The sequence below is a fragment of the Rhinoraja longicauda genome, chromosome 4, assembly GCF_053455715.1.
Source record: "Rhinoraja longicauda isolate Sanriku21f chromosome 4, sRhiLon1.1, whole genome shotgun sequence".
NCBI classification, from domain to species: Eukaryota; Metazoa; Chordata; class Chondrichthyes; order Rajiformes; family Arhynchobatidae; genus Rhinoraja; species Rhinoraja longicauda.
This window is the reverse complement of record NC_135956.1, coordinates 11889896-11910585: the sequence shown is the minus strand read 5'-3', so window position 1 is coordinate 11910585 and position 20690 is coordinate 11889896. Positions and strand designations below refer to the sequence as shown.

General features: G+C 43.0%; 2 protein-coding genes across 3 annotated transcripts in view; one reads left to right on the top strand and one right to left on the bottom strand.

The window, feature by feature from the left end:
- Positions 1-4822: 4822 nt before the first annotated feature.
- On the bottom strand, positions 4823-10827 carry LOC144592997 (uncharacterized). The gene is made up of 3 exons (XM_078398412.1): positions 10765-10827; positions 10006-10659; positions 4823-6945 (listed from the first exon to the last, which is right to left on the bottom strand). Exons 1-3 carry the CDS (start codon positions 10825-10827, stop codon positions 6919-6921), a joined length of 744 nt encoding a protein of 247 aa, XP_078254538.1. The 3' UTR covers positions 4823-6918.
- Positions 10426-20690, top strand: part of cibar1 (CBY1 interacting BAR domain containing 1) — a 35627-nt gene continuing 25362 nt past the window's right edge. Inside the window, exons 1-2 of one of the 2 annotated variants that reach the window (XM_078397193.1) lie at positions 10426-10975; positions 18916-19150. In XM_078397193.1, coding sequence (XP_078253319.1) covers positions 10941-10975; positions 18916-19150 — 270 coding nt within the window. In that variant the 5' untranslated portion in view covers positions 10426-10940. The remainder of the gene's footprint in view (positions 10976-18915; positions 19151-20690) is intronic. The other variant, XM_078397192.1, reaches the window with a different exon arrangement.

The following is a 20690-nucleotide window of genomic DNA, read 5'->3' as shown; positions in this document are numbered from 1 at the left end:
GGCCACGCAGGTTTTTGTTCAAATGTAATAGCTAGAAATATGCTGCTGAAGTCAAAGGCAGAAAAACTTTTATTGATCTAATGCAAGTGGCCAAGGTTATTGAATGCATCTTCAAATGCCATTAGCGTCAATGCACGGTGGCACAGCGGTAAAGTTGCTGCCCTACAGCGCCAAAGACCCGAGTTCAATCCTGACTACGGGTACTGTCTGTACGGAGTTTGTGTGATTGTGACTGCGTGGGTTTTCTACAGGTGCTCCGGTTTCCTCCCACATTCCAAAAATATGCAGGTTTTTTGTAGGTTAATTGACTTCTGTAAAACGTCCCGAGGGTAGAGGATAGAACTAATGTACGGGTGATCGTTGTTCTGCGCGGACTCGGTGGGCCAAAGGCCCTGTTTCCACACTGTATATCTAAATTACATAACACTGGGTGCTGCTTCGCCAACAGTCTGCTCGTCCTTTTCCTTCTTTGTTGTTCTTTGCGTTAAATGTATGTTTTAGTGTTCTTTAGCTTGTGTTATGTGGGGGGTGGGGTTGGGGGAAACTTTTTTTAATCTCTTACCTCGACAGATGCAACTATTTCCGTATTGTATCTCCGTCCGCACTGCAGCCTAACATCGTGGAGCTGGCGGCCTCTGCTGGAGACCGACTTCGGGGAGCTCCAACCGCAGGAGCCTGTGGACTTAACATCGTGGAGCTGGCGATCCCTTTGCAAGGGATCGACCTCGGAAGCTCCAACCGCGGGGGCCTGCGGACTTAACATCGCGAAGCTTACAGTCCCTGGTTAGGGACTGACTTCGGGAGCTCCAAACCGCAGGAGCTTCGACCGCCCCAACGCGGGAGCTTCGATCGCCCCGACACGGGAGCTTCGATCGCTGGCTGCGGGAGCTTCGATCGCCCCGACTGCGGATGGTTTGAATCCCCCGACCGCGGGAGAATAAAGAGGGAAGAAGATTAGACTTTATTGCCTTCCATCACAATGAGGAACATGAGGAATCCGTTGTGGTGGATGTTTATGTTAACTTTTATGTAATTGTGGGTCTTGTTGCTGTTTTTAGTAAGGCAGTATGGTAATCGAGTTTCACTGTACCTTAATTGGTACATGTGACAATAAACAGACCTTGAAGTCTTGAATTAAGCTAAACTAAGCAACATTTAATGCACCACACACACACACACGTCAAACACCTACCAATATTGGATTCACCTAAAATGTAAATGTAAAACCCATCCATATGCACATCCTAACTATGGTTACTGTCTGTGTGGAATTATCTTGATGGGACAAACCACAGCAGAAGGTTATGTAGACCCCCTCACATTCCTCACAGTGGTGCAGCTGCACAACAACGCATTCAACAAGGTTTCGCATGGTAGGCTGCTCTGGAAGGTTACATCGCATGGGATCCAAGGAGGGATAGTTGAATGGATAGCAAACTGGTCATGGAAGGAAGCAGAGGGTGACGGTGGGAGGTTACTTCTCGGATTGGAGGCCTGTGACTAGTGGTGTGCCTCAGGATTCGGTGCTGGGCCCGTTACTGTTTGTCATCTACAACAATGATTTGGATGAGAACATACAGGGCAAGATGAGCAAGTTTGCTGATGACACAAAAGTGGGTGGTTTTGCAGATAATGAAGATGGTTGTGAAAGATTGCAGCAGGATCTTGATCGATTGGCCAGGTGGGCTGAGGAATGGTTGATGGAATTTAATGCAGAGAAATGTGAAGTGTTGCATTTTGGGATATCACACAGTGAATGGTGGGTCTCTGGGGAGTGTTGTAGAGCAGAGGAATCTAGGAGTGCAGGTGCATGGTTCCTTGAAGGACAAGTCGCAGGTAAATAAGGTGGTCAAAAGGGCTTTTGGCACATTGGCCTTCATCAGTCAGTGTATTGAGTATAGAAGTTGGGAGGTCATGTTGCAGTTGTATAAGACATTGGTAAGACCGCATTTAGAATATTGTGTTCAGTTCTGGGCACCACGTTATAAGAAAGATGTTGTCAAGCTTGAAAGGGTTCAGAGATTTCCGAGAATATTGCCAGGACTAGAGGATTTGAGCTCTAAGGAGAGATTGAGTAGACTGGGTCTCTATTTCTTGGAGCGCAGGATGAGGGGTGATCTTATGGAGGTGTATAAAATCATGAGAGGAATAGATCGGGTAGATGCAGAGAATCCCTTGCACAGACTAGGGGAATCACAAGGCAGTGGAGGCCGATTCACTGGATGCTTTCAAAAGAGAGTTAGATAGAGCTATTAGGGTTAGAGGAATCAAGGAATATGGTGAGAAGGCAGAAATGGGGACTGATTGTGGATGATCAGCCATGATTATATTGAATGGCGGTGCTGGCTCAAAAGGCCGAATGGCCTACTCCTATTGTCTATGTATCTATGACATATGATGAAAGAATGGATCGACTGGGCTTATCCTCACTGTAATGTAGAAGGATGAGAGGAGATCTTATGGAAATATATAAATCTATGAAGGGATTGAACAGGCTAGATGCCGGAAAAATGATCCCAATGTTGAGGGCGCCCAGAACCAGGGGTCACAGTTTAAGAATAAGGGGTTGGCCTTTTAGAACTGAGATGAGGAAAAACCTTTTTACCCAGAGAGTTGTGAATCTGTGGAATTCTCTGCCACGGATGGCAGTGGAGCCAGTGGAGGCCAATTCACTGGGATGTATTCAAGAGAGAGTTGGATATAGCTCTTGGGGCTAACGGAATCAAGGGATATGTGGAGAGTGCAGGAACAGGGTACTGATTCTGGAAGATCAGCTATGATTATATGGCCACAAGGACCGAATGGCCTACTCCTGCATCTATTTTCTATGTTTCTATAAGGTCATAAGGAATAGTAGAATTCGGCCATTCGGCCCATCAAGTCTACTCCACCATTCAATCATAGAAACAGAAAAATACGTGCAGGAATAGGCCAATCGGTCCTGTGAGCCATCACCACCATTTAATATGATCATGGCTGATCATCTAAAATCAGTACCCAGTTCCTGCTTTTCCTGCATGGCTGATCTATCTCTCCCACCTAACCCCATTCTCCTGCCTTGTCCCCATAACCTCTGAGACCTGCACTAATCAAGAATCTATCTATCTCTGCCTTAGAAATATCAACTGGCTTGGCCTCTGTAGCCCTCTGAGTCAAAGATTTTCACAGATTCACCATCCTCTGATTCTGGACAAGCCAAATTCATCTATAAATGCTGCACTTTAGGATTCCACCATAATTTCTGTAAATAGTACTCTGTACCATTTCTACATCATATTGTCCAGTCAATAAGATGCCTGACTCTATTCTCTTCTTACTGCTAATAAAAGTTAAAATGTGTGAAACAAACTCGCTGATTGAAGTTTAATGCTTGATCAGTACACACTTTGCTTTTTTACAGTTTTGAGAATGAAATGTGTAGGAAGGAACTGCAGATGCTGGTTTACACCAAAGACAGACACAAACTGCTGGAGAAGGGTCTCGACCCAAAACGTCACCCATTCCTTCTCTCCATAGATGCTGCCTGTCCTGCTGAGTTACTCCAGCATTTTGTGTCTATTTGAAGAGAATGAAATGCCAGTACTGAGAAAAATAAACTTTTTACTGTATGCACCAAATTGGGTGCATTGTTTTGCACAGCTTAAGCCTGTTCCAATCTAGTTAACACCTAGGAGCACCAAGTGTGGCTCACGTGCAGGCGGAAGGAATTATTTTAATTTGGCATCATGTTCCACATAGACACCGTGGACTGATGGGCCTGTGCTGTACTGTTCAATGTGATATGGTTTATCAACCTATACCAATAAGATAGTATTAGGCCACTCAGCCCATCAAGTCTACTCTGCCATTCAATCATGGCTGATCTATCTCTCCCTCCTAACCCCATTCTCCTGCCTTCTCCCCATAACCTCCGCCACCCGTACTAATCAAGAATCTATCTATCTCTCTCTGCCTTAAAAATATCCAGACTTGGCCTCCACAGCCTTCTGGGGTAAAGAACCACAGATGCACTACCCTCTGACTAAAGAAATTCCTCCTCATCTCCTTCCAAAATAAAATTTCAGAGGCTATGACCTCTTGTCCTAGACCAGTGCTTCTTAAACTATTTCAGTGTCATTCATCCTTGAGTTTTTATCACAAAATTTCATTCACCCTTGACTAAATGATTTTATGTTTTTTGGTAATTTTCGTCTTATTCTCCCTTGTGTATCATTTTATATCTAATTTATTTTGTCACATGAGCAAAAAACATAAATTAACTAATTTCTTAAGTGTTTATTTTATTCAACTTTTTGAACATCCTAAAAATATGTAAAGAAAACTAGGAGTGAAAAAAAGAAGTTTAATTACCACTGGAGTTGGAAAATCATTCTATTAGAATGATAAAAAACCATTCCAACGTCTAAACACTGGGCTTCAGCCCCATCCTACCTTTTTGGGCTTTGATTATTGCAGTTTTTTTCTTGGAAAACTAGCTACAAAAAACATGGAGTATGTGATTTAATATATTAGTATCCAACTAATATAACTTTCTATACCTCTCCCTGACAAAAGCTCACAATACCACCAAATACAACTTGCCATATTTGGTATACTTCTCTCCAGAAGCTGGCTCTTCCAAATCCAGATATATTTTTAAAGTTGTGCATGTGTACTGACATTTATATGTCACATGCATGCTCAAAACATCACCACAACATTGTCTGTTGCTCAGTTCTAGTTGCTCACCCTCACAACTAGGAGTGACAAAAAAATTAAGAACAGAAAAAGATTAGAATTTTTCTTGTTTACATCAAGTAAAGTTAGTAAACAACTGTCTTAGAACTTAGAATTAGATTCTTAGAAACAATGTTTTCTTATTGTGTATGTTTACCACAAATAAATGACAAGCATAATACTTCTACACTTACATTGTTTTTATCATCAATGACTAGGATGTTCCTGTACTCCTGCTTCTCAAACCGAGGTTCAATTTCCTTCTCCAAAGCAACCCGCATTACTGAATCAACATGCTGAAGTGAATTCCTTTTTTTCGGTTTTCAATTCTACCAAGGTCGAAAATCCTTGTTCAGACACAAAAGTTGTTGTCATCATTACTAGTGATTGAAGGACCGTCAAGGCAATTGATTTGTATTCAGGGAAAGCAAGTAATCCAACCCAATAGTGTTCATAGTAGATCTCAAAAGATGATTTTTGAGTGGTCATAATGAATCTCCATCAACACTTCTGACATTTCCCCCAAATCTGCTCGCTTGATGTGGCTGGTAATAAAAGGATTAATTATCCACATCTGATTTTCCAAGTCCTGCAGATGCTTCTGAAGAAAATAAGTTTCAAAATTTTTAGACAGCAACTGCAGATGGTCGGAAATGATGTTCTTCAGTGTTTTCTCCAGATCAGGTTGCTTTTCTTCCCACTCACACTCTTTGAGGAAGGTTCCCAAATGTGGGAAATTGGGGAAATTGGGGAAATTGCCTTTACGAATGTTTCTATGCCACATGGTGATCTTCATTTTCATGGCTTCTATTTTCCCAAGGACATCAATGATGTTACCTCCTTTACCTTGAAATGACAAGTTGAGCCGATTCAAATGTTTAAAAATAGAAGTCATGTCACACAATTTGGCCAGCCAAAAATCATTGTTGACATGCATTGTTTTCATGTCACCTTGCTCAGTAAAAAATAGACAGTTCATACTTCAGGGACAGTACTCTTTCAAGGACTCTTCCACGTGACAACCATCGAACCTCAGAATGCAGGAGGAGAATCATGTGATCTGCAGACATATCCTTGCATAGTTCTGAAAACAGCCGACATTTTTATGCTTGCTGGCGAATAGCATTGACAATTTTCAGCACATCTTGCAACAATTCTTCCAGCTCATTTTTCTGGTCATTGCAATGTGTTCAGTTTCTTGGCAGCCAGTGCTTCCCGATGTAAACAACAATGTAAAAAGCAAAATGCAATTCTGGGATTTTTCTTTGATGCGGGCAGTGGGTCCTTTGCTTCCCCCATCATGGCTGCAGTCACAGCAACACATTTGCTCTGCAGTCACAGCAACACATTTGCTCCAAGATAAATTTTCATTTTCCATGAATTTGTCAAGCTTGGAGAAAATAAATTCACCTGTAGTTTGCTCTACGACTGGCAAGCAAAAGAGATAATGCTCAACAACTTTTCCCAACTTTTGTTCCGGGAAACGACAATACACAATGAGTTGCGCATCGTTTTTAATGTCCGTAGTTTCATCAAACTGCAGAGCGAAAAATGGTGCTTCCAACAGTTTCGCCATCAGCTGATGCTTCAGATCTTCAGCAATCATAGATCGAAGTTTCATTGTGTCATTGGCAAAGGAATTTGCACTACTTTATCCACTGCTTGCTTTCCACCATGTACTAGATTGGCAACGATTTTCAAACACGGTTTGACAACTTTCTCAGTCTCTGTGTATGGCTTTTTTCCTTTCATGAGCACATGTGCTGTTTGAAGAGAGGCAAGAAGAAGAGGTTTTTTTAGTCGCAGTGTCATTCTTTACCATCGACAGAGAAATTCTGCTGCTTCCACAAATACAGAGCTGAGGGAGTCGGCTTGTTAGTTCATCTTGGGGAAGGAAAAAGCCATACTTGATATATTCTTCATTCCACTTTTTTTTCTTGAGTTTTGAGGAGAGGGTACTTTGGTCCTGGTATTTCCTCTTGAGATTATGTTTTTCCTTGCCCGTATCATTAACAGAGTCATCATCTGTAACATACGTAACTGCATTTTTAAGTTTGTTATCCTCAGTTTCCTTGTCACCCTTCACAAGTCACTTGTCTCCTGAACATACCTCCTCTTGAGTCCTGTTCGTTTCACTTTCTTTCAGAAATGAACTACTTCCTTCTGCACACTCTTCCTCCAGAGCTGGCTTCTTTAGGTACTTCAACAAAGACATTGTGTCTTCTTAATCTGCAAGCAAATTTAAAAAAATCAGCAAATTCGAGTCTATGTAGTGCTGTTAAACAAATCTTCAAAAAATATAAGGACAGCTTGTATGCATGTTGCGAACAGGCAAATGCATTGGTAATAATGAAAAACAATACATGCAGTTTATTTTAATGCATCATCCACCCCGAAATTAGGCTATATCGAAGTACTTCTAATAGCGTCACCTTGAAGTAGTTAGAAATCAAGATTTAAAACTGAAAATGCCACCAATTAGTTAACAACTGCACCAAAGAGCAAATATTGTAATTTTTTAAAATAATGAATGCAGATTTTGTAGCCACAACTGATATACCGGATATGCTGATAATGTTTGAACACAATGACCCACGTGCTGTTCCCATGCTATCCTGGCTGTGTCTGCAGCAGTGGTGGTGTAACCAGGGTTACCAACTCAAACTCACAAAATACTGAAGTCGCTGGAATAGAAAATGCAGAATATCACTGCAAGAAAATGGCACAATCTAACTCGATTGTCTGAAAACGGGGCTCAAATCTCCTTAATATAGCTAGAATTCATGTTGCTTGATGCAAATCAGTGCTGGTAGACTGAACTACAGTAAATATATATAGAATTCTAGTTCGAGCAGAAAAGTAGCTAAATTGACAACACAAAGTAAAGTTACAGTTCAACAGTTGCCTACGGCGATCCTCCAGTGTTGCCATTTATAAATTTATGATCCCACTAGCTCGTCTGGTCTTCACTAAAAGGTTATATTACAATAAATTTGTGAAATATCCTGCTACTTTGAAATGAGAAAAGCATAGGTGGTGAGAAAAAACTGCACTGCCATTAAAACCAATAAGAGCTTACTAACCACTTTAAAGGCAATGCCTTTATTAAGCATAGAAAAATATATATAAATATCTGAATAAATTAAGTCATTCACCCCTCTAGTTTTTTGTTATTAAGATGGCAGGGGAAGAGAAAAGACATTGTGGCCTTCCATCACAGTGAGGAGGTGACTGGAGGAGACTCACTGTGATGGATGTTTCTTTTTGTTTGGTCTCTTTTTATGCACGGTTTGAGACGGGTAACACCCCCAGCTCGCTGTCTAAAAACAACACCGACAGCGCGCTGGCTAGCGAGGCTGGAGAGGGATCCACCGCCGGGGATGTGCACACATTCTCGTTGTCCGAGCACGACGTGAGGAGGGCTCTGACGCGTGTGAACACGAGGAAAGCTGGAGGCCCAGATGGTATATCTGGGCGAGTACTAAAGTCGTGTGCTACTCAGCTTGCTCCAGTGCTCACCACAATATTCAACCTCTCCTTGGCAAAGTCCGTGGTCCCTGCATGCTTCAAAAGATCCATCATTGTACCGGTGCCAAAGAATGCCTCTCCAGCATGTTTAAATGACTACCGACTGGTGGCCCTCACCTCGGTTGTCATGAAATGCTTCGAGAGGCTAATCAAGAAGCACACCTGTGCTCTCCTTCCTCGCAACATGGACCCACTACAGTTCGCATACCGTCCAAACAGGTCCACGGATGATGCGGTCTCCCAGGTTCTGCACACCGCTCTCTCTCATCTGGACAGCCAGGGGGGCTATGTGAGGATGCTGTTCATTGACTTTAGTTCAGCATTCAACACAATAGTCCCCAGCAGACTGGCTGAGAAGCTGCTGGAACTGGGGCTTAGCACCCCTCTGTGTGCCTGGGTCCTGGACTTTCTCACCGCCAGGCCCCAAGAGGTCAGGATGGGGGAACACACATCTAGCTCCCTTACCCTGAACATAGGATCCCCCCAGGGTTGCGTCCTTAGCCCCCTACTGTACTCCCTGTACACACATGACTGTGGGGCCAGGTTCAGCTCAAACTCCATCATCAAGTTTGCTGATGACACTGTGGTGGTGGGCCGGTTCTCCGACAACGATGAGAAGGCCTACGGGGAGGAGATGGCTGATTTGGTACTCTGGTGTCAGGAAATAGCCTCCTCTTGAATGTCACTAAAACTAAAGAGCTGATTGTGGACTTTAGAAGGGCTAAACATCCAAGGACGAACACGCCACTGGAGATAAATGGGTCTACTGTGGATAGGGTGAGCAGTTTTAAATACTTGGGAGTCCACATCACAGAGGATCTGACATGGGCAACGCACATTGCCGCACTGGTGGGTAAGGCAAAGCAGCACCTTTACCACCTTAGACAGCTGAGGAAATTCAGAGTGTCTCTGAGGATCGTTCATTGCTTCTACTCTGGGGCTGTAGAGAGCATCCTGTACGGCAACATTAGTCTGGTTTGGGAACAGCTCTGCCCAGGACAGGATGGCCCTGCAGAGAGTAGTGCGTTCGGCAGAACGCACCATGGGAACTACACTCGTCCCCCTGCAGGACCTATACATCAGGAGGTGCAGATCCAGAGCAAGTAAGATTATGAGGGACCCCTGCCACCCCAGCAACGGACTGTTCCAGATGCTACGGTCAGGCAAACGCCTCCGCTGTCACGCTGTGAAAACAGAGAGGATGAGACGGAGTTTCTTCCCACAGGCCATCAGGACTGTCAACTTTTATACCTCCAGACTAAATTTTGTCTACACTATAGTAACTTTATTAACTTTATTTATATGCTGTAACTGTAATTCTTTTTTGTGCACAATCCGCAGGCATTACCACTTTCATTTCACTGCACATCGTGTATGTGTATGTGACAAATAAACTTGACTTGACTTGGTTTATGATTGTGTGTGTTATTGCTTATTTTTATTGCTCTAATTGTTGGGACTGTGGGTAATCTTTCATTTCACTGCACATTTATGTGTATGTGACAAATAAAATTGACCATTCACTATAATTTCATTCGCCCTTGGGTGAACCATTCACCAGTTAAAGAAGCACTGTCCTACACTCCCCCACAAATGGAAACATCCTCCCCACATCCACTGTCTCTGTCCAGGGAGGCCTTTCACTATTCGGTAAGTTTCAATGAGGTCCCCCACCTCCTTCTCCTCCTCATTCTTCTAAACTCTATGACTCCCTGCAGTTCCTTATGATGATCATAAAGCCGAATAGTTTTGTACTCAGACCTGCGTCCAGAGTTGCTGCTGTTGCTGTTGTTGTTGTTGCTGCTGCTGTTGTTGCTGTTGTTGTTGCTTCTGCTGTTGTTGTTGCTGTTGTTGCTGCTGCTGTTTTTGTTGCTGCTGTTGTTGTTGCTGTTGTTGCTGCTGTTGTTGTTGCTGTTGTTGCTGCTGTTGTTGTTGCTGTTGTTGCTGCTGTTGTTGTTGCTGTTGTTGCTGTTGTTGCTGCTGTTGTTGTTGCTGTTGTTGCTGCTGTTGTTGTTGTTGCTGTTGTTGCTGTTGTTGCTGCTGTTGTTGCTGCTGTTGTTGCTGCTGTTGTTGTTGCTGCTTTTGTTGTTTTTGCTGCTGCTGTTGTTGTTGCTGTTGTTGCTGCTGTTGTTGTTGCTGTTGTTGCTGCTGTTGTTGTTGCTGTTGTTGCTGCTGTTGTTGTTGCTGTTGTTGCTGCTGTTGTTGTTGCTGTTGTTGCTGCTGTTGTTGTTGTTGCTGTTGTTGCTGTTGTTGCTGCTGTTGTTGTTGCTGTTGTTGCTGCTGTTGTTGTTGTTGCTGTTGTTGCTGTTGTTGCTGCTGTTGTTGCTGCTGTTGTTGCTGCTGTTGTTGTTGCTGCTTTTGTTGTTTTTGCTGCTGCTGTTGTTGTTGCTGTTGTTGCTGCTGTTGTTGTTGTTGCTACTGTTGTTGTTGTTGCTGTTGTTGTTGTTGTTGCTACTGTTGTTGTTGTTGCTGCTGTTGTTGTTGTTGCTGCTGCTGCTGCTGTTCTTGCTAGTTTTCCACCGCCTGTGGGCCTGTTGTCAGGGGCCGCGCCGCGCCGTCGGGGGCGCGCCCGCCGGCTGCCATGGCAACGGCGGGGTCTAGGGCCTAGGCCGAGGCTGCTTCTCCTCTCTCTCTCTCCCTCTCCTTCTCTCTCCGCTCCTCCAGGCTGGATGTAGGGCGGGCAGAGGGGATTCGACATGTTCCAGGCCCGGGACCAGGAAACGCGAGCCAGGTAAGACCCCCATATCTCCACCCCGGGACAAGCAACCATCGAGCGGGGGGAGTCCGCAGGAAAATCCGAGGCCTCGTCGACGGCCTCCTCTCGCTGCGGGTCAGTAAACGCTGAGAGTCAGACACACAAAATACTGGAGTAACTCAGCGGGACATGGGCATCTTGGTGTAAACCAGCGTCTGCCGTTCCTTCCCACACAACTGCCAACGCTGTTTGCAAATTAATAAACGCTGGGGAGGATAGACACAAAATGCAGCATCTCTGGAGAGAAAGATGTCGAGACCCTTCTTCAGACTGAAAGTCAGGGGAGAGGGAGACAGAGATGTGGAAGGATAAGGTGTGAAAACGACAGATCCAAAGAGATGTGTTACTTCAGCATTTTGTGTCTCCTCGGTGTAAAGCAGCATCTGCAATTCCTTCCTCCACAACAGTAAACGCTGTTTGCAAATACATTAATGCTGTGGAGGAACGGGATTTTCTTCCCCAACATCTAGGGAGTGCAGTGATATATCTTCCTTTGCATTTCAAATAAATTCTGAAATGCAGCCCATATAATGTTAATTTTATCAAGAGGTATCTTAAGTGCTTAGGTATAGTGCATGAAGGAACTGGAGATGCTGGTTTACATTGATGATAGACCCAAAATGCTGGAGTAACTCATCTCTGGAGAGAAGGAATGGGTGATGCTTCATCAGACTGAGAGTCAGGGGAGAGGGAGACATAGAGATATGGAAGGGTAAGGTGTGAAAATAACAGATCAAAGCAGACTGAAGAAGGGTCTGAAGAGGAGTCCTGACCTGAAACGTCATCCATTCCTTCTATCCAGAGAAGTTGCCTGTCCCGCTGAGTTGCTCCAGCATTTTGTGACTATCTTCAGATCAAAACAGATGATGATCAAGGAAATGTTGTATGGTTCATTGTTGGCTGAGGTGAAGGTGATTATGAGGCTTACAATCGGTAAAATTAATCAGGAGGGCAGTGAAAAGAGTCAGAGAACTGGGGTGGGGGAGGGATGGAGGGGGAGGGAAAGCAAGGGTTACTTGATGTTAGAGAAATCAATTCTCGTATCGCTTGGTTGAAAGCTGCCAAAGCAAAATATGACGTGCTGTTCCTCCAATTTGCATTGGGCCTCACTCGGACAGTGGAGGAGGTATAGGAGTAGGTGTTTCTGGCCAAAACGTCACCCATTCCTTCGCTCCAGAGATGCTGCCTATCCTGCTGAATTACTCCAGAATTTTGTGTCTATCGGTAAACTGGAACTGCAAATGCAAATAAATAAATGCTGTGGAGTAACGGGTGGTGCAGCGGTAGAGTTGATGCCTTACAGCGCTTACAGCGCCAGGGACCTGGGTTTGATCCCGACTACGGGTGCTGTCTGCACGGAGTTTTACGTTCTCCCCATAACCACGTGGGTTTTCTCCGAGATCTTTGGTTTCCAGAGACATACAGGTTTGCAGGTTAATTGGCTTGGTAAAAATGTAAATTGTCGCCAGTATGTGTAGGATAGTGTTAATGTGCGGGGATCACTGCTCGGTGCAGACTCAGTGGGCCGAAGGGCCTGTTTCCGTGCTGTATTTCTAAACTAAAATAAAATAAATTGGATTTTCTTCTCCAATATCTCGGGAGTGCAGTGATATATATTTGAAATTTCTACCATTGCAATTCAAATAAATTCTGAAATGTAGCCCATATAATGTTCGTTTTACCAAGAGGTATCTAAGTGTGTATGTTTAGTGATACTTGTATACTTTAGTGAACTGTATACAAAAAATGAATTGCACTGTACCTCGGTACATGAGGTCATAAGGAATACGAGTAGAATTAGGCCATTCGGCCCATCAAGTCTACTCCGCCATTCAATCATGGCTGATCTATCTTTCCCTCCTAACCCCATTCTCGTGCCTTCTCTCCATAAACTCTGACACCTGTACTAATCAAGAATCTATCTCTGCCTTTATCCACTGACTTGGCCTCCACAGCCTTCTGTGACAAAGAATTCCACAGATTCACCACCCTCTGACTAAAGAAATGTGTCCTCAGCTCCTTCCTAAAAGAACGTCCTTTAATTCTGAGGCTATGACTTCTAGTCCTAGACTCTCTCACTAGTGGAAACATCCTCTTCACATCCACCCTATCTAAGCCTTTCACTATTCTGTATTTTTCAATGAGCCCCCCCCCCCCTCATTCTTCTAAGCTCCTGCGAGTACAGGCCCAGTGCCGACAAACGCTCAGGTTAACCTACTCAATCTTGGGATCATTCTTGTAAACCTCCTCTGGACCCTCTAGAGCCAGCACATCCTTCCTCGGATATGGTGCCCAAAATTGCTCACAATATTCCAAATGCGGTCTTACCAGCGCCTTATAGAGCCTCAACATTACATCCCTCACATTTTTGTATATGAGCCCTCTTGAAATAAATGAGTTTGCTTTCTTTAATACCGATATGACAATGGTACATGTGACAATAAAGTACCATTGAGCCATTTAACGGCCAGAAAATGTAAGCAATGTCCTGCAAATCTCTCTGGCCACCCCTCTTGCAGAAGGTGGTTATGTTCATGTTCGTAAGTTATAGCATCAGAATTAGGCCATCCGGCCCATTAAGTGTACTCTGTCATTCAATCATGGCTGATCTATCTTTCCCTCTCATCCCTATTCTCCTGCCTTCCCCCTATAATCCCTGACACTCGTACTAATCAACAATCTGTCAATCTCCACCTGAAAAATATTTATTGATTTGCAGAGATCAATCCTCCCTGAAAGGGGGTTCTGTGCAGTCATTGTCATATAGTTCTGGTTATAGTTATGATATGTGTATTTTTACAATACTGGCCACACAATAATGTGACAAAGGGGGTCAAATATCAAATTCCTTAAAAAAAGTTGACAAGCACTTTATTGGGTTCATGACTAACATAGTATCAACAACAAAAAATAAGAAAAGATAGCATATTGATGGCAAGTTTCCGAAAATGGCATCAGAATACACAAATGCATTTTGTGTCAGGGTTGTTGCCTGGTGTCCACCAGTGACCTGGTTGGCACAGTAGACCTGAAACGTCACCCATTCCTTCTCTCCTGAGATGCTGCCTGACCTGCTGAGTTACTCCAGCATTTTGTGAATAAATACCTTTGGTTGGCACAGTAAGTGCACGTATTTCTTATTCCTTTCTATGTTTATGAATACCACATGGAACAATAAAATTGCAAATACCATTTCCACTTCATTCACCTGATCATGTAGTAGAACACTGCATCCATCTGAGTGGACACCGCAACTCACGTTACGTAAGAAAAACATACGTTACAATACATTGTATCTTTGGCTTCATTTGTAAGTAAAGGCAAATTAATTGTGATGATGGAGTCTAAGAAAATAACTGCAGATGCTGGTACAAATCGATTTATTCACAAAATGCTGGAGTAACTCAGCAGGTCAGGCAGCATCTCGGGAGAGAAGGAATGGGTGACGTTTCGGGTCGAGACCCTTCTTCAGTCTTTTTCAGTGCTGACTTTCTCCTTGGTGTGCTCTTTCCAACGACAGAAGACAGTACCGCAGCAAATTTATCAGGTGATCATGGAAGAATTCGCAATGACCTAGACATAGCTTTCCATCTTGCATTTTCACTTGTGAAAGGCGAGGGTGTTTTTTCCAAGTTTCGAGACGCTTTCTCCTCCTTCGCCTTCTCCGCTTCCTTCTTCTGGGCCTACAGTGCTCAATGTCTTTCGTTCACTCGTCCTTTTTGTGCTGGCCTTGCTGCTCTTTCTTTCCTCTTGTATTCTCTCCACTTTTCAACCTGTGCAAGTGTTGCTTTCCTTGTTCGTTTTGGAGCAGGCTTGGTACCAGAGGCTTTCTGTCTTGGTCTGAACGCAACTGATCGTTGCTTACATAAGTCTCTGTCTCTCTGTTCTTGTTCTTCACTTCTGTTCATGCTCCATAGCTTACAACATAACCAGTCTCCTTCTTTCTGCTGCTTGTATTTTTCTGGATTTTCTTTCACTCTTTGCCGATATGCTCTCTGCCTTTCAGCTGTTGGCATCTGTGTTTTTTTTGTTCTGCTCAGAAGGTCCTGGAGTAGCTGGCATATCCGGGGGTTTGGTGATCACCGTTCTATGCTTACGAAGATCCATTCTGTATAATAAAACAAAAAAAAAGCCCTGGAATTGGAGTCTATGCGTTTCTATTATTTATTCCTCAGGTAGTATAAATTTATCATGGAGAGGGTTTCAATTTGTATAATCAGCCATTGCTCAAAAAAAAGAATATGACAAGAAAGTCTTTAAAAATGGCAAGAAGTCAAGTCAAGTCAATTTTATTTGTATAGCACATTTAAAAACAACCCACGATAACCAAAGTGCTGTACATCAGTTCAGGTACTAAGAAACGAACATACAAAGGCACACAAGCATAACAGCACATACATAAATAGTTCACAGCACAAGAAAATGAAAGAGTCAAAAATTCTCCCTTAAAAAAAATCCCCTCCCCACCTTTAAAAATTGCAGAATTAAGAAGATCTAGGAAAATAAATTAGGGTATTTGAAATGGGGTAGGCCTAGACCTCTGCCCCCACCCCCCCGCAAAAAAATAAAAATAAGATTTCTAACACAAAAATAAGTACATGGAACTACAGATAGTCCCACCTGTAGCTTTTCATGTGATATTCGTGATAAGTCCAGTGATCACATAAATAAATTACCAAGTCATATTTGATACATACATATAATAAAAAAACAAAAGAAATTAAGACTATGAAATATAGAAAATGGGTCCTTTGGTCTCTAGTCGGGCCTATTCTTATGCCCGACTGGAACATGCAACGGTCGTTCTGAGGACGCAAATATCATCGGGTCCAAGCTAAGAGCGGTTTACACATCAAATTTATCGAAAAATAAAACACAGTGAGCTTAAAACTACAACATCCCAAGAATAATTTAGAGAGAAACTCGCTCACTTTTTGTCCAGAAAATTATAACATAGCTAAGGAATTAATAAAATGAAAATCAATTGTCATGATCATTCTCACAAACGTACGTTGCAGTGGACCCTCAACCCTTGTTGTCCACACAACCCTTGTTGCAGTGGACAAGGTTTTGGTGTCCCAGAAAACAAAGGTAACATTTTTAGAGAAAACCAAACATTTTCACTAATGTGATCTAACACAAAACTAAATAATTGCGGACGTATTCACTGATACCTCCTTGCTGATATTAACCGTAACAAAAAAGTTAAATGGTCTACAATTTATCAGACGAAGTAAAGAAATGTTTTTCTACGTAACAGACGTTGCGGTCGATTCGAACACAATCGCAAACACAAATACGGTCATCCATCTCAATATCATAGTTTGAGAGGAAAATCAAACATTTCACAGTGAAATATATCCATATCCATAGTTAGAAAAAACGGTACATTACCTTATGGTAATATCGATGCTTATGGTAATATCGATGCTAATAGCTATATCGATGCCCGAGGGTTCGTCAGAAAGTTTGACTTGGGATGATTTTTTTAGTAAGTAAAATGTCTCTGTCACAGTAGTTGTGGAGCTTCCGGAAGTTGACACGAAGGAATGAAGTTAGCGACTTGGTCTGTACGAAAGGTAAACAAGAGCCAGTGGGTTGCCAAATTGAAGATTGGCTCAGTTTCTTAGTTTTGATGACCAATTTATGCCGCCAAAAACGTTTTTATTGATTTAAAAAAGTCGGAAAATATATCATAAACGGTCGTTGTGTTTTTGACACCACAATGTTTTTGATATATTAAATTTAAATATAAGAAAAAATAATTAACTCACCCCAAAATCACTACTACCGTAGGATACCTCGTTGGGGTTTGTGAAAAGCAGTAGAGGTTTGGAGCCTCCGCGGTTTAACTTACGGAGGTACCGACATCGATAACGGTCGTTGTGACAATGGACATCAAGCCCAACAACCGTTACCAGATCTTTGCCAGGCGGAATACCAGACATGTCACTGTATTTTTCTCCTGATATTGATGAAGATATTTCTCTAGATCATTATCAAAACATATATGTATGAGGGGCCAGATGAAGTTTATTTATGAATTAAATATTCATGACTAAATGTGGCAGAGTTTTTATGTCACATTTTAGGGGTGTCCAAAATGGTGGTAAAACGATGAGAATTTGTCTGTCATGAAAAAAAAAATTGACTTTCGGTCTTGAAGTTATATAATTTATATCTGTTATTTATAAGGTTTCACATGATGGGTAGATGTTTGTTAAAAACCTGAATAATAATCTTGTTCCTCAAAATCTCTCCAGTATTGTAAAAATACACATATTCGTCTCCCCAGCCCCAAATTGTGCTTTGATCAATTCCAACAGAACCACCAGACCAAAGAGGCGTCTATCACCGAGTTGATGGTCTTCCAGCAGCCACCTCTGCCCAGAGTGTGGATTTGCGAAGGGGTCTGGAGAAGGATGGAAGGGTCCTTGTCACGGTTCATCCAGAACAGCTCCGGAACAGAAGACTCTGATCTACGGGCTGTTCCCCGGGATACACTTGGAGACGCACATCAAATGCTGCCGGATGACTGTCAAACTCGGTGAAAGAAGCTCCTTGGTCTGCCTGAAACCTGTTGGTCACCTATCACAGCGAGATGTCCATCAGGAAATATTGCCGAAAATCCTACTCCAGGCTGCAGGAGTACATGCTGACAGACTTGCTAAAGCTTGATGCAGCTAATGTGAAGGCGCTTTTGGTGAGGACCACAGTCTAGAGACATTGAGGGGCAAGTGCGGGGGGGGGGGGACATCCCTCAAACAAGAGATATCACCACAGGGGAGCATGTGAGTGGCAAGGGTATTTGTTTAAAGATAAGTGTTAACACTGTTGAATGTACTGAAAATTTATGGAGTTTTTTGGCGCAATTTTTGTTTTGTATATATTTTTTATTCTGAATAATGTTTATTTTTGAAATTTATAAAAAGATTATCAGAACTGCATAAAGACATGAGAAGCATTCTAGGGTGCTAGAGTTGGTGTTATACCCAAACCTGTTGAATAGAATTAGGCAGGAGGAGCTGTATTATCTCCAAAGTTGTTTAAGAATAAATGGACTCGATTTATCTTTGGTGTGTTTAATCATGTTCCCATCGTCAATGCATTTAATGCACAAAGAAAACAAACCTGATTTCTTGGTAGAACTATTGTTCTGAGAGATTGCAAAAGTTCAAAGAAACAATTAATACAGAAAATTTGATCCCCACAGTCTGACTTTGGAAGGAATTTGGAAAAAGAGGGGGGGGAATCAATCACGGACTCCTCTAGATTTACTTTCTTGTTCTGGTTTACTTTCTATCCTGGTTCCCACCACCAATTTATAAGATTTTACAATTACTTGGATTTCTCCAACAGTTATTGATTGCAGCGGAATCTTCAAAGATCAACCCTGATTTATGGATTGCCATCAGATGAATTTTACAGCAACCAACACACTGTTTGTTAGTCACACAAAGATCCTTCAAGACCATCTATCTATATACTAAAACTCTTGTTTGTTTGTTTGTTTGTTCCTAAACTACAGCCAAAACGGTACACAATAACGCGACAATTTTAGGCCCACCTTACTCACCGTCATCCCTTTGGTACTAAAGGAAGAAGTTTCACTGAAATTGGTGTTATATTTTTTAAGTGATTCACATTTTAAAGTTAAAATCTATCTCCTAGGGAGGGAGGGGGGAGGGGGGTGGGAGGGAGAGAGGGGGTGGAGGGAGGGGGAGGAGGGAGGATAATGGGGGTTGGGGGGATGGTGGAGGGAGGGGGAGGGGGGAGGAGAGGGTAGGAGAGGGTGCTGCACCAATGCAGGAGAGGTTTGGGCCCAACGGGTCCACTTGGTCTAGTTCTAATTAAATATCTGAATACTTCATCATTTTAAAAAAAAATCAAAGTAAAACCACTATTTTTTATTCCAGGGACAGTCAAACCAAGTATATTCACAGCACTGTTGCAAATGTGGAAAAACACTTTGGTGACTTGTGCAGCTTGTTTGCAGCTTGTACACGAAAAACTGCAAGACTACGTGATAAATCTGACCTCCTAGTTAAAGCAGTCCGAGAGTATGCTGAAACTGAAACTCCTCATCTCAAATATGGTCTCAGTAGCTTTGCAGATCACTTTGCTTTAATTCAGGATTATCGACATGCAGAGGTGAGCATATAAAACCATTATTTCTCTTTTCTGATTAAGACATAGATGTTGCGGTGCACAGACAAGCGCGGTGGCGCAGCGGTAGAATTGTTGCCTTACAGCACCAGAGACCCGGGTTCCATCCTGACTACAGTGCTATGTGTATGGAGTTTGTACGTTTTTCCATGTGACCATGTGGGATTTCCCCTGGTGCGCCGGTTTCCTCCCACTCTCTAAGGCGTACAGGTTTGTAGGTTAATTAGCTTCGGTGACGATTGTAAATTGTCTCTGGTGTGTAGGATAGTGCTAATGTACGGGGATGGTGGTCAGCCTGGACTTGGTGGGCCGAAGGGCCTGGTTCTGCACTGTATTTCTAAAGTTAATACAAAAAACTTAACTAAACATAGGACATGGCTATTCAGTCCATCAAGTCGTCGCTAGCTCTCGAAACAATCCTACTCCCCCACTTATTTCCTTGTAATCTTTCTCTCTTTTACATGCATAACAGACCCACCCCTGATTCTCCTACCACCTATCTTCAGAAGGAGCAATTAACAGTAGCCAATTAATCTATGGATAGCACCAGAGGTTGGAATCAAATCCAGGCCACTCGAGTTAGGAGGGGGCAGTGCTACATTTTGAACCACTGCATCACCACATTCCCAAATGCATTCTAAATACGTTTAGCATTTCAATATGTCAGAACACCATCATTGAACTTCTGAAATTTGGATTAGAATAATGTCCACTATAGAGAATGAAAGCCTCATTTTCTGTTTGCAGTTTTTTGAATCAAGTGGTGTAATTCTATAGCAGACAACTGTTTGGCCTAGAAATTTGGTCGCACAGTCGTGTTTATTCCACTTTGGCATGAATGAAGTTACAAATGGTACCATTCCCTGTCCAATATACTTTGTCAGGGAAATAGAAACACATCAAATAGGAGCAGGAGTAGGCCTTGGATCCTGCTCTGTATTCCATACAATCGTTCAAGGCTGATTGACCATCAATGCCATTATCTTCCTCTCTCCTTGCATACCATGATATATTTTGTGACTGGAAATTTAGCCCCTTCAGCAACTTGGCTTCTATTGTTTTCTGTGTCATAGAGTCATACAGCGGGGAAACAGGCTCTTTGGCCCAACTTGCACACGCTGACCAACATGCCCCATCTACACTAGTCCCACCTGCCCGTACGTGCCCCCTTTCCCTCTAAACCCGTCCTGTCCATGTACCTGTTCAAATGTCACAAATGTTATGATAGTACCTGCCTCAACCAGACCTCCCAACCCTTCCAAATTTGGCGGAAAGTTTCCGCTTTCTTATTTCATTTCTGCCATTCTGATTTTGCCTCACATTTTCCCGCAAAACACATGCCTCGCCGCTGTACTCACTTCGCCTCGCCGCTGGTCTCGCCTCACCGCTGCCCGGCCTCGCCTTGTCACTGGCCCGGCCTCACCTCGCCGCTGGCCCGGCCTCGCATCGCCGCTCGCCCAGCCTTGCCGCACGCCTCGCCGCTGACCTAGCCTCGCTGCGGAGCGTGAGGCCTGTTGATGTTGAG

Excerpts from the sequence above, each read along its gene's own strand:
- LOC144592997 (XM_078398412.1), bottom strand. The coding sequence starts at position 10,827 with ATGGCAGCCGGCGGGCGCGCCCCCGACGGCGCGGCGCGGCCCCTGACA. Across the intron at positions 10,660-10,764 it reads TGACAACAGGCCCACAGGCG|CAACAACAACAACAGCAGCA; the intron begins GTGGAAAACTAG and ends CAACAACAGTAG. Across the intron at positions 6,946-10,005 it reads AGCAGCAACTCTGGACGCAG|ATTAAGAAGACACAATGTCT; the intron begins GTCTGAGTACAA and ends ATTTGCTTGCAG.